Raw genomic sequence first — 17,285 nt, 5'->3', positions numbered from 1 at the left:
CGGACCTACCTTCTTTTTGATGATTCGTGTAGTGATTTTCTTTTGTTTGGGCTTACCGTCAGGCGTAGTCGTTTCTTCGACCGTAGTCTCTTCGGGTAGTTCGACGACCTCAACCGGCTCTATCCGTTCCTCTTCTGGAGTCTGTTCCTCTGTGACAGTCACGGTGGTAATCGGAGCTTCGTCATCTTTTTCGATGGTAGTGATCTCCGTGACCTTTTGCTTGGGTCCATGTTTCTTCTTGATGACTCGTCTTGTCGTTTTGATGGATTTGACATCTCCTGATTCCGTTCGCACCTGAGTTACCTGAACAGTTTCAGGTGTCTCTTCTACTACCTTAGCCTTGTCGGGTTTGTGTAAGTCAGCGAGTGGTGTGATTGTGTCATCAATGAGTTCCTCTGTTGTGTGTACTGTGACAATGGGTTGTGTGTCGTCTGTTTGTTCAGTGGTAATCTGTGTGGTTTCTACCTTCGGACCTACCTTCTTTTTGATGATTCGTGTAGTGATTTTCTTTTGTTTGGGCTTACCGTCAGGCGCAGTCGTTTCTTCGACCGTAGTCTCTTCGGGTAGTTCGACGACCTCAACCGGCTCAATGCGTTCCTCTTCTGGAGTCTTTTCCTCTGTGACAGTCACGGTTGTGATCGGAGCTTCGTCATCTTTTTCGATGGTAGTGATCTCCGTGACCTCTTGCTTGGGTCCATGTTTCTTCTTGATGACTCTTCGAGTGGTTTTGACGGATTTGACGTCCCCAGTTTCGGAACGCACTTGTGTTACTTGAACAGTTTCGGGGATTTCCTCTACGACAGTGGCCCTATGTGTTTCGGGTGAATCTGTGAGTGGTATGGTTGTGTCATCAATGAGTTCCTCTGTTGTGTGTACTGTGACAATGGGTTGTGTGTCGTCTGTGTGTTCAGTGGTAATCTGTGTGGTTTCTACCTTCGGACCTACCTTCTTTTTGATGATTCGTGTAGTGATTTTCTTTTGTTTGGGCTTACCGTCAGGCGCAGTCGTTTCTTCGACCGTAGTCTCTTCGGGTAGTTCGACGACCTCAACCGGCTCAATGCGTTCCTCTTCTGGAGTCTGTTCCTCTGTGACAGTCACGGTGGTGATTGGAGCTTCGTCATCTTTTTCGATGGTGGTGATCTCCGTGACCTCTTGCTTGGGTCCATGTTTCTTCTTGATGACTCGCCTCGTCGTTTTGATGGATTTGACATCGCCTGATTCCGTTCGCACCTGAGTTACCTGAACAGTTTCAGGTGTCTCTTCTACTACCTTAGCCTTGTCGGGTTTGTGTAAGTCAGCGAGTGGTGTGGTAGTGTCGTCAACGATTTCCTCTGTTTTGTGTACTGTGACAATGGGTTGTGTGTCGTCTGTTTGTTCAGTGGTAATCTGTGTGGTCTGGACCTTCGGACCTACCTTCTTTTTGATGATTCGTGTAGTGATTTTCTTTTGTTTGGGCTTACCGTCAGGCGCAGTCGTTTCTTCGACCGTAGTCTCTTCGGGTAGTTCGACGACCTCAACCGGCTCAATGCGTTCCTCTTCTGGAGTCTTTTCCTCTGTGACAGTCACGGTGGTGATTGGAGCTTCGTCATCTTTTTCGATGGTAGTGATCTCCGTGACCTCTTGCTTGGGTCCATGTTTCTTCTTGATGACTCTTCGAGTGGTTTTGACGGATTTGACGTCCCCAGTTTCGGAACGCACTTGTGTTACTTGAACAGTTTCGGGGATTTCCTCTACGACAGTGGCCCTATGTGTTTCGTGTGAATCTGTGAGTGGTGTGGTTGTGTCATCAATGAGTTCCTCTGTTGTGTGTACTGTGACAATGGGTTGTGTGTCGTCTGTTTGTTCAGTGGTAATCTGTGTGGTCTGGACCTTCGGACCTACCTTCTTTTTGATGATTCGTGTAGTGATTTTCTTTTGTTTGGGCTTACCGTCAGGTGCAGTCGTTTCTTCGACCGTAGTCTCTTCGGGTAGTTCGACGATCTCAACCGGCTCAATGCGTTCCTCTTCTGGAGCCTTTTCCTCTGTGACAGTCACGGTGGTGATTGGAGCTTCGTCATCTTTTTCGATGGTAGTGATCTCCGTGACCTCTTGTTTGGGTCCATGTTTCTTCTTGATGACTCGTCTTGTCGTTTTGATGGATTTGACATCGCCTGATTCCGTTCGCACCTGAGTTACCTGAACAGTTTCAGGTGTCTCTTCTACTACCTTAGCCTTGTCGGGTTTGTGTAAGTCAGCGAGTGGTGTGGTAGTGTCGTCGACGATTTCCTCTGTTTTGTGTACTGTGACAATGGGTTGTTTGTCGTCTGTTTGTTCGGTCGTGATTTCTGTTGTTTCGACCTTAGGACCTACCTTCTTTTTGATAACTCTTCTGTGGATTTTCTTTTGTTTGGGCTTACCGTCAGGCGCAGTCGTTTCTTCGACCGTAGTCTCTTCGGGGAGTTCAACGACCTCAACCGGCTCAATGCGTTCCTCTTCTGGAGTCTTTTCCTCTGTGACAGTCACGGTGGTGATTGGAGCTTCGTCATCTTTTTCGATGGTAGTGATCTCTGTGACCTCTTGCTTGGGTCCATGTTTCTTCTTGATGACTCTTCGAGTGGTTTTGACGGACTTAACGTCCCCAGTTTCGGAACGCACTTGTGTTACTTGAACAGTTTCGGGGATTTCCTCTACGACAGTGGCCCTATGTGTTTCGTGTGAATCTGTGAGTGGTGTGGTTGTGTCATCAATGAGTTCCTCTGTTGTGTGTACTGTGACAATGGGTTGTGTGTCGTCTGTTTGTTCAGTGGTAATCTGTGTGGTCTGGACCTTCGGACCTACCTTCTTTTTGATGATTCGTGTAGTGATTTTCTTTTGTTTGGGCTTACCGTCAGGTGCAGTCGTTTCTTCGACCGTAGTCTCTTCGGGTAGTTCGACGATCTCAACCGGCTCAATGCGTTCCTCTTCTGGAGCCTTTTCCTCTGTGACAGTCACGGTGGTGATTGAGCTTCGTCATCTTTTCGATGGTAGTGATCTCCGTGACCTCTTGTTTGGGTCCATGTTTCTTCTTGATGACTCGTCTTGTCGTTTTGATGGATTTGACATCGCCTGATTCCGTTCGCACCTGAGTTACCTGAACAGTTTCAGGTGTCTCTTCTACTACCTTAGCCTTGTCGGGTTTGTGTAAGTCAGCGAGTGGTGTGGTAGTGTCGTCGACGATTTCCTCTGTTTTGTGTACTGTGACAATGGGTTGTTTGTCGTCTGTTTGTTCGGTCGTGATTTCTGTTGTTTCGACCTTAGGACCTACCTTCTTTTTGATAACTCTTCTGTGGATTTTCTTTTGTTTGGGCTTACCGTCAGGCGCAGTCGTTTCTTCGACCGTAGTCTCTTCGGGGAGTTCAACGACCTCAACCGGCTCAATGCGTTCCTCTTCTGGAGTCTTTTCCTCTGTGACAGTCACGGTGGTGATTGGAGCTTCGTCATCTTTTTCGATGGTAGTGATCTCTGTGACCTCTTGCTTGGGTCCATGTTTCTTCTTGATGACTCTTCGAGTGGTTTTGACGGACTTAACGTCCCCAGTTTCGGAACGCACTTGTGTTACTTGAACAGTTTCGGGGATTTCCTCTACGACAGTGGCCCTATGTGTTTCGTGTGAATCTGTGAGTGGTGTGGTTGTGTCATCAATGAGTTCCTCTGTTGTGTGTACTGTGACAATGGGTTGTGTGTCGTCTGTTTGTTCAGTGGTAATCTGTGTGGTTTCTACCTTCGGACCTACCATCTTTTTGATGATTCGTGTAGTGATTTTCTTTTGTTTGGGCTTACCGTCAGGTGCAGTCGTTTCTTCGACCGTAGTCTCTTCGGGTAGTTCGACGATCTCAACCGGCTCAATGCGTTCCTCTTCTGGAGCCTTTTCCTCTGTGACAGTCACGGTGGTGATTGGAGCTTCGTCATCTTTTTCGATGGTAGTGATCTCCGTGACCTCTTGTTTGGGTCCATGTTTCTTCTTGATGACTCGTCTTGTCGTTTTGATGGATTTGACATCGCCTGATTCCGTTCGCACCTGAGTTACCTGAACAGTTTCAGGTGTCTCTTCTACTACCTTAGCCTTGTCGGGTTTGTGTAAGTCAGCGAGTGGTGTGGTAGTGTCGTCGACGATTTCCTCTGTTTTGTGTACTGTGACAATGGGTTGTTTGTCGTCTGTTTGTTCGGTCGTGATTTCTGTTGTTTCGACCTTAGGACCTACCTTCTTTTTGATAACTCTTCTGTGGATTTTTTTGTTTGGGCTTACCGTCAGGCGCAGTCGTTTCTTCGACCGTAGTCTCTTCGGGAGTTCAACGACCTCAACCGGCTCAATGCGTTCCTCTTCTGGAGTCTTTTCCTCTGTGACAGTCACGGTGGTGATTGGAGCTTCGTCATCTTTTTCGATGGTAGTGATCTCTGTGACCTCTTGCTTGGGTCCATGTTTCTTCTTGATGACTCTTCGAGTGGTTTTGACGGACTTAACGTCCCCAGTTTCGGAACGCACTTGTGTTACTTGAACAGTTTCGGGATTTCCTCTACGACAGTGGCCCTATGTGTTTCGTGTGAATCTGTGAGTGGTGTGGTTGTGTCATCAATGAGTTCCTCTGTTGTGTGTACTGTGACAATGGGTTGTGTGTCGTCTGTTTGTTCAGTGGTAATCTGTGTGGTTTCTACCTTCGGACCTACCTTCTTTTTGATGATTCGTGTAGTGATTTTCTTTTGTTTGGGCTTACCGTCAGGTGCAGTCGTTTCTTCGACCGTAGTCTCTTCGGGTAGTTCGACGATCTCAACCGGCTTAATGCGTTCCTCTTCTGGAGCCTTTTCCTCTGTGACAGTCACGGTGGTGATTGGAGCTTCGTCATCTTTTTCGATGGTAGTGATCTCCGTGACCTCTTGCTTGGGTCCATGTTTCTTCTTGATGACTCGTCTTGTCGTTTTGATGGATTTGACATCGCCTGATTCCGTTCGCACCTGAGTTACCTGAACAGTTTCAGGTGTCTCTTCTACTACCTTAGCCTTGTCGGGTTTGTGTAAGTCAGCGAGTGGTGTGGTAGTGTCGTCAACGATTTCCTCTGTTTTGTGTACTGTGACAATGGGTTGTGTGTCGTCTGTTTGTTCAGTGGTAATCTGTGTGGTTTGGACCTTCGGACCTACCTTCTTTTTGATGATTCGTGTAGTGATTTTCTTTTGTTTGGGCTTACCGTCAGGCGCAGTCGTTTCTTCGACCGTAGTCTCTTCGGGTAGTTCGACGACCTCAACCGGCTCAATGCGTTCCTCTTCTGGAGCCTTTTCCTCTGTGACAGTCACGGTGGTGATTGGAGCTTCGTCATCTTTTTCGATGGTAGTGATCTCCGTGACCTCTTGCTTGGGTCCATGTTTCTTCTTGATGACTCGCCTCGTCGTTTTGATGGATTTGACATCGCCTGATTCCGTTCGCACCTGAGTTACCTGAACAGTTTCAGGTGTCTCTTCTACTACCTTAGCCTTGTCGGGTTTGTGTAAGTCAGCGAGTGGTGTGGTAGTGTCGTCAACGATTTCCTCTGTTTTGTGTACTGTGACAATGGGTTGTGTGTCGTCTGTTTGTTCAGTGGTAATCTGTGTGGTTTGGACCTTCGGACCTACCTTCTTTTTGATGATTCGTGTAGTGATTTTCTTTTGTTTGGGCTTACCGTCAGGCGCAGTCGTTTCTTCGACCGTAGTCTCTTCGGGTAGTTCGACGACCTCAACCGGCTCAATGCGTTCCTCTTCTGGAGCCTTTTCCTCTGTGACAGTCACGGTGGTGATTGGAGCTTCGTCATCTTTTTCGATGGTAGTGATCTCCGTGACCTCTTGCTTGGGTCCATGTTTCTTCTTGATGACTCGCCTCGTCGTTTTGATGGATTTGACATCGCCTGATTCCGTTCGCACCTGAGTTACCTGAACAGTTTCAGGTGTCTCTTCTACTACCTTAGCCTTGTCGGGTTTGTGTAAGTCAGCGAGTGGTGTGGTAGTGTCGTCAACGATTTCCTCTGTTTTGTGTACTGTGACAATGGGTTGTTTGTCGTCTGTTTGTTCGGTAGTGATTTCTGTTGTTTCGACCTTCGGACCTACCTTCTTTTTGATAACTCTTCTGTGGATTTTCTTTTGTTTGGGCTTACCATCAGGTGCAGTCGTTTCTTCGACCGTAGTCTCTTCGGGTAGTTCGACGACCTCAACCGGCTCAATGCGTTCCTCTTCTTCTGGTGTCACTTCTTCCGTGACAGTCACGGTGGTAATCGGAGCTTCGTCATCTTTTTCGATGGTAGTGATCTCCGTGACCTCTTGCTTGGGTCCATGTTTCTTCTTGATGACTCGTCTTGTCGTTTTGATGGATTTGACATCGCCTGATTCCGTTCGCACCTGAGTTACCTGAACAGTTTCAGGTGTCTCTTCTACTACCTTAGCCTTGTCGGGTTTGTGTAAGTCAGCGAGTGGTGTGGTTGTGTCGTCAACGATTTCCTCTGTTTTGTGTACTGTGACAATGGGTTGTGTGTCGTCTGTTTGTTCAGTGGTAATCTGTGTGGTTTGGACCTTCGGACCTACCTTCTTTTTGATGATTCGTGTAGTGATTTTCTTTTGTTTGGGCTTACCGTCAGGCGCAGTCGTTTCTTCGACCGTAGTCTCTTCGGGTAGTTCGACGACCTCAACCGGCTCAATGCGTTCCTCTTCTTCTGGTGTCACTTCTTCCGTGACAGTCACGGTGGTAATCGGAGCTTCGTCATCTTTTTCGATGGTAGTGATCTCCGTGACCTCTTGCTTGGGTCCATGTTTCTTCTTGATGACTCGTCTTGTCGTTTTGATGGATTTGACATCGCCTGATTCCGTTCGCACCTGAGTTACCTGAACAGTTTCAGGTGTCTCTTCTACTACCTTAGCCTTGTCGGGTTTGTGTAAGTCAGCGAGTGGTGTGGTAGTGTCGTCAACGATTTCCTCTGTTTTGTGTACTGTGACAATGGGTTGTGTGTCGTCTGTTTGTTCAGTGGTAATCTGTGTGGTCTGGACCTTCGGACCTACCTTCTTTTTGATGATTCGTGTAGTGATTTTCTTTTGTTTGGGCTTACCGTCAGGCGCAGTCGTTTCTTCGACCGTAGTCTCTTCGGGTAGTTCGACGACCTCAACCGGCTCAATGCGTTCCTCTTCTGGAGTCTTTTCCTCTGTGACAGTCACGGTGGTAATCGGAGCTTCGTCATCTTTTTCGATGGTAGTGATCTCCGTGACCTCTTGCTTGGGTCCATGTTTCTTCTTGATGACTCGTCTTGTCGTTTTGATGGACTTGACATCGCCTGATTCGGTTCGCACCTGAGTTACCTGAACAGTTTCAGGTGTCTCTTCTACCACCTTAGCCTTGTCGGGTTTGTGTAAGTCAGCGAGTGGTGTGGTAGTGTCGTCAACGATTTCCTCTGTTTTGTGTACTGTGACAATGGGTTGTGTGTCGTCTGTTTGTTCAGTGGTAATCTGTGTGGTTTGGACCTTCGGACCTACCTTCTTTTTGATGATTCGTGTAGTGATTTTCTTTTGTTTGGGCTTACCGTCAGGCGCAGTCGTTTCTTCGACCGTAGTCTCTTCGGGTAGTTCGACGACCTCAACCGGCTCAATGCGTTCCTCTTCTGGAGTCTGTTCCTCTGTGACAGTCACGGTGGTAATCGGAGCTTCGTCATCTTTTTCGATGGTAGTGATCTCCGTGACCTCTTGCTTGGGTCCATGTTTCTTCTTGATGACTCGTCTTGTCGTTTTGATGGACTTGACATCGCCTGATTCGGTTCGCACCTGAGTTACCTGAACAGTTTCAGGTGTCTCTTCTACTACCTTAGCCTTGTCGGGTTTGTGTAAGTCAGCGAGTGGTGTGGTAGTGTCGTCAACGATTTCCTCTGTTTTGTGTACTGTGACAATGGGTTGTTTGTCGTCTGTTTGTTCGGTAGTGATTTCTGTTGTTTCGACCTTAGGACCTACTTTCTTTTTGATAACTCTTCTGTGGATTTTCTTTTGTCTGGGCTTTCCATCAGGTGCAGTCGTTTCTTCGACCGTAGTCTCTTCGGGTAGTTCGACAACCTCAACCGGCTCTATGCGTTCCTCTTCTTCTGGTGTCACTTCTTCCGTAACAGTCACGGTGGTAATCGGAGCTTCGTCATCTTTTTCGATGGTAGTGATCTCCGTGACCTCTTGCTTGGGTCCATGTTTCTTCTTGATGACTCGCCTTGTCGTTTTGATGGATTTGACATCGCCTGATTCCGTTCGCACCTGAGTTACCTGAACAGTTTCAGGTGTCTCTTCTACTACCTTAGCCTTGTCGGGTTTGTGTAAGTCAGCGAGTGGTGTGGTTGTGTCGTCAACGATTTCCTCTGTTTTGTGTACTGTGACAATGGGTTGTGTGTCGTCTGTTTGTTCAGTGGTAATCTGTGTGGTTTGGACCTTCGGACCTACCTTCTTTTTGATGATTCGTGTAGTGATTTTCTTTTGTTTGGGCTTACCGTCAGGCGCAGTCGTTTCTTCGACCATAGTCTCTTCGGGTAGTTCGACGACCTCAACCGGCTCAATGCGTTCCTCTTCTGGAGTCTTTTCCTCTGTGACAGTCACGGTGGTGATTGGAGCTTCGTCGTCTTTTCGATGGTAGTGATCTCCGTGACCTCTTGCTTGGGTCCATGTTTCTTCTTGATGACTCGTCTTGTCGTTTTGATGGACTTGACATCGCCTGATTCGGTTCGCACCTGAGTTACCTGAACAGTTTCAGGTGTCTCTTCTACTACCTTAGCCTTGTCGGGTTTGTGTAAGTCAGCGAGTGGTGTGGTAGTGTCGTCAACGATTTCCTCTGTTTTGTGTACTGTGACAATGGGTTGTTTGTCGTCTGTTTGTTCGGTAGTGATTTCTGTTGTTTCGACCTTAGGACCTACTTTCTTTTTGATAACTCTTCTGTGGATTTTCTTTTGTCTGGGCTTTCCATCAGGTGCAGTCGTTTCTTCGACTGTGGTCTCCTCGGGTAGTTCGACGACCTCAACCGGCTCAATGCGTTCCTCTTCTGGAGTCTGTTCCTCTGTGACAGTCACAGTGGTTATCGGAGCTTCGTCATCTTTTCGATGGTAGTGATCTCCGTGACCTCTTGCTTGGGTCCATGTTTCTTCTTGATGACTCGTCTTGTCGTTTTGATGGATTTGACATCGCCTGATTCCGTTCGCACCTGAGTTACCTGAACAGTTTCAGGTGTCTCTTCTACTACCTTAGCCTTGTCGGGTTTGTGTAAGTCAGCGAGTGGTGTGGTAGTGTCGTCAACGATTTCCTCTGTTTTGTGTACTGTGACAATGGGTTGTTTGTCGTCTGTTTGTTCGGTAGTGATTTCTGTTGTTTCGACCTTAGGACCTACTTTCTTTTTGATAACTCTTCTGTGGATTTTCTTTTGTCTGGGCTTTCCATCAGGTGCAGTCGTTTCTTCGACTGTGGTCTCCTCGGGTAGTTCGACGACCTCAACCGGCTCAATGCGTTCCTCTTCTGGAGTCTGTTCCTCTGTGACAGTCACAGTGGTTATCGGAGCTTCGTCATCTTTTTCGATGGTAGTGATCTCCGTGACCTCTTGCTTGGGTCCATGTTTCTTCTTGATGACTCGTCTTGTCGTTTTGATGGATTTGACATCGCCTGATTCCGTTCGCACCTGAGTTACCTGAACAGTTTCAGGTGTCTCTTCTACTACCTTAGCCTTGTCGGGTTTGTGTAAGTCAGCGAGTGGTGTGGTAGTGTCGTCAACGATTTCTCTGTTTTGTGTACTGTGACAATGGGTTGTGTGTCGTCTGTTTGTTCAGTGGTAATCTGTGTGGTTTGGACCTTCGGACCTACCTTCTTTTTGATGATTCGTGTAGTGATTTTCTTTTGTTTGGGCTTACCGTCAGGCGCAGTCGTTTCTTCGACCGTAGTCTCTTCGGGTAGTTCGACGACCTCAACCGGCTCAATGCGTTCCTCTTCTGGAGTCTTTTCCTCTGTGACAGTCACGGTGGTGATTGGAGCTTCGTCGTCTTTTTCGATGGTAGTGATCTCCGTGACCTCTTGCTTGGGTCCATGTTTCTTCTTGATGACTCGTCTTGTCGTTTTGATGGACTTGACATCGCCTGATTCGGTTCGCACCTGAGTTACCTGAACAGTTTCAGGTGTCTCTTCTACTACCTTAGCCTTGTCGGGTTTGTGTAAGTCAGCGAGTGGTGTGGTAGTGTCGTCAACGATTTCCTCTGTTTTGTGTACTGTGACAATGGGTTGTTTGTCGTCTGTTTGTTCGGTAGTGATTTCTGTTGTTTCGACCTTAGGACCTACTTTCTTTTTGATAACTCTTCTGTGGATTTTCTTTTGTCTGGGCTTTCCATCAGGTGCAGTCGTTTCTTCGACTGTGGTCTCCTCGGGTAGTTCGACGACCTCAACCGGCTCAATGCGTTCCTCTTCTGGAGTCTGTTCCTCTGTGACAGTCACAGTGGTTATCGGAGCTTCGTCATCTTTTTCGATGGTAGTGATCTCCGTGACCTCTTGTTTGGGTCCATGTTTCTTCTTGATGACTCGTCTTGTCGTTTTGATGGATTTGACATCGCCTGATTCCGTTCGCACCTGAGTTACCTGAACAGTTTCAGGTGTCTCTTCTACTACCTTAGCCTTGTCGGGTTTGTGTAAGTCAGCGAGTGGTGTGGTAGTGTCGTCAACGATTTCCTTTGTTTTGTGTACTGTGACAATGGGTTGTGTGTCGTCTGTTTGTTCAGTGGTAATCTGTGTGGTTTGGACCTTCGGACCTACCTTCTTTTTGATGATTCGTGTAGTGATTTTCTTTGTTTGGGCTTACCGTCAGGCGCAGTCGTTTCTTCGACCGTAGTCTCTTCGGGTAGTTCGACGACCTCAACCGGCTCAATGCGTTCCTCTTCTGGAGTCTTTTCCTCTGTGACAGTCACGGTGGTGATTGGAGCTTCGTCGTCTTTTTCGATGGTAGTGATCTCCGTGACCTCTTGCTTGGGTCCATGTTTCTTCTTGATGACTCGTCTTGTCGTTTTGATGGACTTGACATCGCCTGATTCGGTTCGCACCTGAGTTACCTGAACAGTTTCAGGTGTCTCTTCTACTACCTTAGCCTTGTCGGGTTTGTGTAAGTCAGCGAGTGGTGTGGTAGTGTCGTCAACGATTTCCTCTGTTTTGTGTACTGTGACAATGGGTTGTTTGTCGTCTGTTTGTTCGGTAGTGATTTCTGTTGTTTCGACCTTAGGACCTACTTTCTTTTTGATAACTCTTCTGTGGATTTTCTTTTGTCTGGGCTTTCCATCAGGTGCAGTCGTTTCTTCGACTGTGGTCTCCTCGGGTAGTTCGACGACCTCAACCGGCTCAATGCGTTCCTCTTCTGGAGTCTGTTCCTCTGTGACAGTCACAGTGGTTATCGGAGCTTCGTCATCTTTTTCGATGGTAGTGATCTCCGTGACCTCTTGCTTGGGTCCATGTTTCTTCTTGATGACTCGTCTTGTCGTTTTGATGGATTTGACATCGCCTGATTCCGTTCGCACCTGAGTTACCTGAACAGTTTCAGGTGTCTCTTCTACTACCTTAGCCTTGTCGGGTTTGTGTAAGTCAGCGAGTGGTGTGGTAGTGTCGTCAACGATTTCCTCTGTTTTGTGTACTGTGACAATGGGTTGTGTGTCGTCTGTTTGTTCAGTGGTAATCTGTGTGGTTTGGACCTTCGGACCTACCTTCTTTTTGATGATTCGTGTAGTGATTTTCTTTTGTTTGGGCTTACCGTCAGGCGCAGTCGTTTCTTCGACCGTAGTCTCTTCGGGTAGTTCGACGACCTCAACCGGCTCAATGCGTTCCTCTTCTGGAGTCTTTTCCTCTGTGACAGTCACGGTGGTGATTGGAGCTTCGTCGTCTTTTTCGATGGTAGTGATCTCCGTGACCTCTTGCTTGGGTCCATGTTTCTTCTTGATGACTCGTCTTGTCGTTTTGATGGATTTGACATCGCCTGATTCCGTTCGCACCTGAGTTACCTGAACAGTTTCAGGTGTCTCTTCTACTACCTTAGCCTTGTCGGGTTTGTGTAAGTCAGCGAGTGGTGTGGTAGTGTCGTCAACGATTTCCTCTGTTTTGTGTACTGTGACAATGGGTTGTTTGTCGTCTGTTTGTTCGGTAGTGATTTCTGTTGTTTCGACCTTAGGACCTACTTTCTTTTTGATAACTCTTCTGTGGATTTTCTTTTGTCTGGGCTTTCCATCAGGTGCAGTCGTTTCTTCGACCGTAGTCTCTTCGGGTAGTTCGACAACCTCAACCGGCTCTATGCGTTCCTCTTCTTCTGGTGTCACTTCTTCCGTAACAGTCACGGTGGTAATCGGAGCTTCGTCATCTTTTTCGATGGTAGTGATCTCCGTGACCTCTTGCTTGGGTCCATGTTTCTTTTTGATGACTCGCCTTGTCGTTTTGATGGATTTGACATCGCCTGATTCCGTTCGCACCTGAGTTACCTGAACAGTTTCAGGTGTCTCTTCTACTACCTTAGCCTTGTCGGGTTTGTGTAAGTCAGCGAGTGGTGTGGTAGTGTCGTCAACGATTTCCTCTGTTTTGTGTACTGTGACAATGGGTTGTTTGTCGTCTGTTTGTTCGGTAGTGATTTCTGTTGTTTCGACCTTAGGACCTACTTTCTTTTTGATAACTCTTCTGTGGATTTTCTTTTGTCTGGGCTTTCCATCAGGTGCAGTCGTTTCTTCGACTGTGGTCTCCTCGGGTAGTTCGACGACCTCAACCGGCTCAATGCGTTCCTCTTCTGGAGTCTGTTCCTCTGTGACAGTCACAGTGGTTATCGGAGCTTCGTCATCTTTTTCGATGGTAGTGATCTCCGTGACCTCTTGCTTGGGTCCATGTTTCTTCTTGATGACTCGTCTTGTCGTTTTGATGGACTTGACATCGCCTGATTCGGTTCGCACCTGAGTTACCTGAACAGTTTCAGGTGTCTCTTCTACTACCTTAGCCTTGTCGGGTTTGTGTAAGTCAGCGAGTGGTGTGGTAGTGTCGTCAACGATTTCCTCTGTTTTGTGTACTGTGACAATGGGTTGTTTGTCGTCTGTTTGTTCGGTAGTGATTTCTGTTGTTTCGACCTTAGGACCTACTTTCTTTTTGATAACTCTTCTGTGGATTTTCTTTTGTCTGGGCTTTCCATCAGGTGCAGTCGTTTCTTCGACTGTGGTCTCTTCGGGTAGTTCGACGACCTCAACCGGCTCAATGCGTTCCTCTTCTGGAGTCTTTTCCTCTGTGACAGTCACAGTGGTTATCGGAGCTTCGTCATCTTTTTCGATGGTAGTGATCTCCGTGACCTCTTGCTTGGGTCCATGTTTCTTCTTGATGACTCGCCTTGTCGTTTTGATGGATTTGACATCGCCTGATTCCGTTCGCACCTGAGTTACCTGAACAGTTTCAGGTGTCTCTTCTACTACCTTAGCCTTGTCGGGTTTGTGTAAGTCAGCGAGTGGTGTGGTAGTGTCGTCAACGATTTCCTGTTTTGTGTACTGTGACAATGGGTTGTTTGTCGTCTGTTTGTTCGGTAGTGATTTCTGTTGTTTCGACCTTAGGACCTACTTTCTTTTTGATAACTCTTCTGTGGATTTTCTTTTGTCTGGGCTTTCCATCAGGTGCAGTCGTTTCTTCGACTGTGGTCTCCTCGGTAGTTCGACGACCTCAACCGGCTCAATGCGTTCCTCTTCTGGAGTCTGTTCCTCTGTGACAGTCACAGTGGTTATCGGAGCTTCGTCATCTTTTTCGATGGTAGTGATCTCCGTGACCTCTTGCTTGGGTCCATGTTTCTTCTTGATGACTCGTCTTGTCGTTTTGATGGACTTGACATCGCCTGATTCCGTTCGCACCTGAGTTACCTGAACAGTTTCAGGTGTCTCTTCTACTACCTTAGCCTTGTCGGGTTTGTGTAAGTCAGCGAGTGGTGTGGTAGTGTCGTCAACGATTTCCTCTGTTTTGTGTACTGTGACAATGGGTTGTTTGTCGTCTGTTTGTTCGGTAGTGATTTCTGTTGTTTCGACCTTAGGACCTACTTTCTTTTTGATAACTCTTCTGTGGATTTTCTTTTGTCTGGGCTTTCCATCAGGTGCAGTCGTTTCTTCGACTGTGGTCTCCTCGGGTAGTTCGACGACCTCAACCGGCTCAATGCGTTCCTCTTCTGGAGTCTGTTCCTCTGTGACAGTCACAGTGGTTATAGGAGCTTCGTCATCTTTTTCGATGGTAGTGATCTCCGTGACCTCTTGCTTGGGTCCATGTTTCTTCTTGATGACTCGTCTTGTCGTTTTGATGGACTTGACATCGCCTGATTCCGTTCGCACCTGAGTTACCTGAACAGTTTCAGGTGTCTCTTCTACTACCTTAGCCTTGTCGGGTTTGTGTAAGTCAGCGAGTGGTGTGGTAGTGTCGTCAACGATTTCCTCTGTTTTGTGTACTGTGACAATGGGTTGTTTGTCGTCTGTTTGTTCGGTAGTGATTTCTGTTGTTTCGACCTTAGGACCTACTTTCTTTTTGATAACTCTTCTGTGGATTTTCTTTTGTCTGGGCTTTCCATCAGGTGCAGTCGTTTCTTCGACCGTAGTCTCTTCGGGTAGTTCGACAACTTCAACCGGCTCTATGCGTTCCTCTTCTTCTGGTGTCACTTCTTCTGTGACAGTCACGGTGGTAATCGGAGCTTCGTCATCTTTTTCGATGGTAGTGATCTCCGTGACCTCTTGCTTGGGTCCATGTTTCTTCTTGATGACTCGCCTTGTCGTTTTGATGGATTTGACATCGCCTGATTCCGTTCGCACCTGAGTTACCTGAACAGTTTCAGGTGTCTCTTCTACTACCTTAGCCTTGTCGGGTTTGTGTAAGTCAGCGAGTGGTGTGGTAGTGTCGTCAACGATTTCCTCTGTTTTGTGTACTGTGACAATGGGTTGTTTGTCGTCTGTTTGTTCAGTGGTAATCTGTGTTGTTTGGACCTTCGGACCTACCTTCTTTTTGATGATTCGTGTAGTGATTTTCTTTTGTTTGGGCTTACCGTCAGGCGCAGTCGTTTCTTCGACCGTAGTCTCTTCGGGTAGTTCGACGACCTCAACCGGCTCAATGCGTTCCTCTTCTGGAGTCTTTTCCTCTGTGACAGTCACGGTTGTGATCGGAGCTTCGTCATCTTTTTCGATGGTAGTGATCTCCGTGACCTCTTGCTTGGGTCCATGTTTCTTCTTGATGACTCGTCTTGTCGTTTTGATGGACTTGACATCGCCTGATTCGGTTCGCACCTGAGTTATCTGAACAGTTTCAGGTGTCTCTTCTACTACCTTAGCCTTGTCGGGTTTGTGTAAGTCAGCGAGTGGTGTGGTAGTGTCGTCAACGATTTCCTCTGTTTTGTGTACTGTGACAATAGGTTGTTTGTCGTCTGTTTGTTCGGTAGTGATTTCTGTTGTTTCGACCTTAGGACCTACTTTCTTTTTGATAACTCTTCTGTGGATTTTCTTTTGTCTGGGCTTTCCATCAGGTGCAGTCGTTTCTTCGACTGTGGTCTCCTCGGGTAGTTCGACAACCTCAACCGGCTCAATGCGTTCCTCTTCTTCTGGTGTCACTTCTTCTGTGACAGTCACCGTGGTAATCGGAGCTTCGTCATCTTTTTCGATGGTAGTGATCTCCGTGACCTCTTGCTTGGGTCCATGTTTCTTCTTGATGACTCGTCTTGTCGTTTTGATGGACTTGACATCGCCTGATTCGGTTCGCACCTGAGTTACCTGAACAGTTTCAGGTGTCTCTTCTACTACCTTAGCCTTGTCGGGTTTGTGTAAGTCAGCGAGTGGTGTGGTAGTGTCGTCAACGATTTCCTCTGTTTTGTGTACTGTGACAATGGGTTGTGTGTCGTCTGTTTGTTCCGTAGTGATTTCTGTTGTTTCGATTTTCGGACCAACCTTCTTTTTTATTATTCGTCTGTGAATTTTCTTTTGTTTGGGCTTACCGTCAGGAGCAGTTGTTTCTTCGACGGTAGTCTCCTCTGGTAGTTCGACAACCTCAACCGGCTCAATGCGTTCCTCTTCTGGAGTCTGTTCCTCTGTGACAGTCACGGTGGTAATCGGAGCTTCATCATCCTTTTCAATGGTTGTAATCTCTGTTACCTCTTTCTTGAGTCCATGTTTCTTCTTTATGATTCGTCTTGTCGATTTGACAGACTTGACATCGCCTGATTCGGTTCGCACCTGAGTTACCTGAACAGTTTCAGGTGTCTCTTCTACTACCTTAGCCTTGTCGGGTTTGTGTAAGTCAGCGAGTGGTGTGGTAGTGTCATCAACGATTTCCTCTGTTTTGTGTACTGTGACAATGGGTTGTGTGTCGTCTGTCTGTTCGGTAGTAATTTCTGTTGTTTCAACCTTCGGACCTACCTTCTTTTTGATAATTCTTTTATGTATTTTCTTTTGTTTATGCTTACCGTCCGTTGTTGTAAATTCTTCAACAGTAGTCTCTTCGGGTAGTTCCACCACCTCGACAGGCTCAATCTTTTCATCTTTTTTGTCGATTGTTTTGTTTACTGTGACTTCCTGTTCGGACCCATGTTTCTTCTTTTTTATTTGTTTCTTTGCCTCAATTGTTTTAATATTATCAGTCTCTGTTTTTACTTGTGTGATTGTTACCATTTCAGGTAGCTCTTCGACTTCTATGGCGGTTTCTTGTGTAGTCTTCACATGGAGAGGCTCTACGAAATCGTCGATTGTGTCATTGGTACTCACTGTAACAGATTTTTTCTCATCAGAATATATTGAAGTTTTACGCACGGTTGTCGTTTTAATTTTTTTCTTCTTACGTTGTTTTTTTGTCAAATCAGTTGGTTCCTTGTCAGACTCTTCGACCAGTTCTAATATTACAGGAGATTTTTCTTCATCACTTATCTCTTCAATCTGCACCTGGGCCTGCATTTTTGGTATATGTAAAAATTCGTCAGGCATTTCAATAGTACTTTTCTCGTTAATATCAGTTTCAGATACTTCATCCCCTTCATATTCTTCAATATTTAAATCGTGAACAGCCTCTATCTTTGGCTTCTTTGTATCCTCGTCTTCTATAGTTTCTTCAATCACTATATCTCCTTGATCAGATTCGTCTTGTCTTGATCTCTTCTTTTTTCGTATTATGGTTCGCTTTGTTTTAATTTGTATGGGTTCTGAATTACCCGGAGCTTGAACGAATTTCGTAACTATCTCTTCACTTTCTTCTACATCAGATGACTTTGACGACGTCTGAGTTACTTCTGAAAATTTTTATATTTGTTACAGGGA

The 17,285-nt window shown here is 46.6% G+C and overlaps 1 protein-coding gene across 1 annotated transcript in view; it reads right to left on the bottom strand.

The window, feature by feature from the left end:
- LOC110378885 (titin) overlaps window positions 1–17,285 on the bottom strand; it is a 65,219-nt gene that overhangs the window by 22,669 nt on the left and 25,265 nt on the right. The window contains exons 16-17 of the mRNA XM_064036874.1: window positions 16,814–17,257; window positions 16,442–16,738 (exon numbers count right to left, since the gene is read on the bottom strand). Of these exons, the coding sequence (XP_063892944.1) occupies window positions 16,442–16,738; window positions 16,814–17,257 (741 nt within the window). The remainder of the gene's footprint in view (window positions 1–16,441; window positions 16,739–16,813; window positions 17,258–17,285) is intronic.

Source organism: Helicoverpa armigera, chromosome 1 (genome assembly GCF_030705265.1).
Source record: "Helicoverpa armigera isolate CAAS_96S chromosome 1, ASM3070526v1, whole genome shotgun sequence".
Classification (NCBI taxonomy): Eukaryota; Metazoa; Arthropoda; class Insecta; order Lepidoptera; family Noctuidae; genus Helicoverpa; species Helicoverpa armigera.
This window is presented reverse-complemented; position numbering and strand designations above follow the sequence as displayed.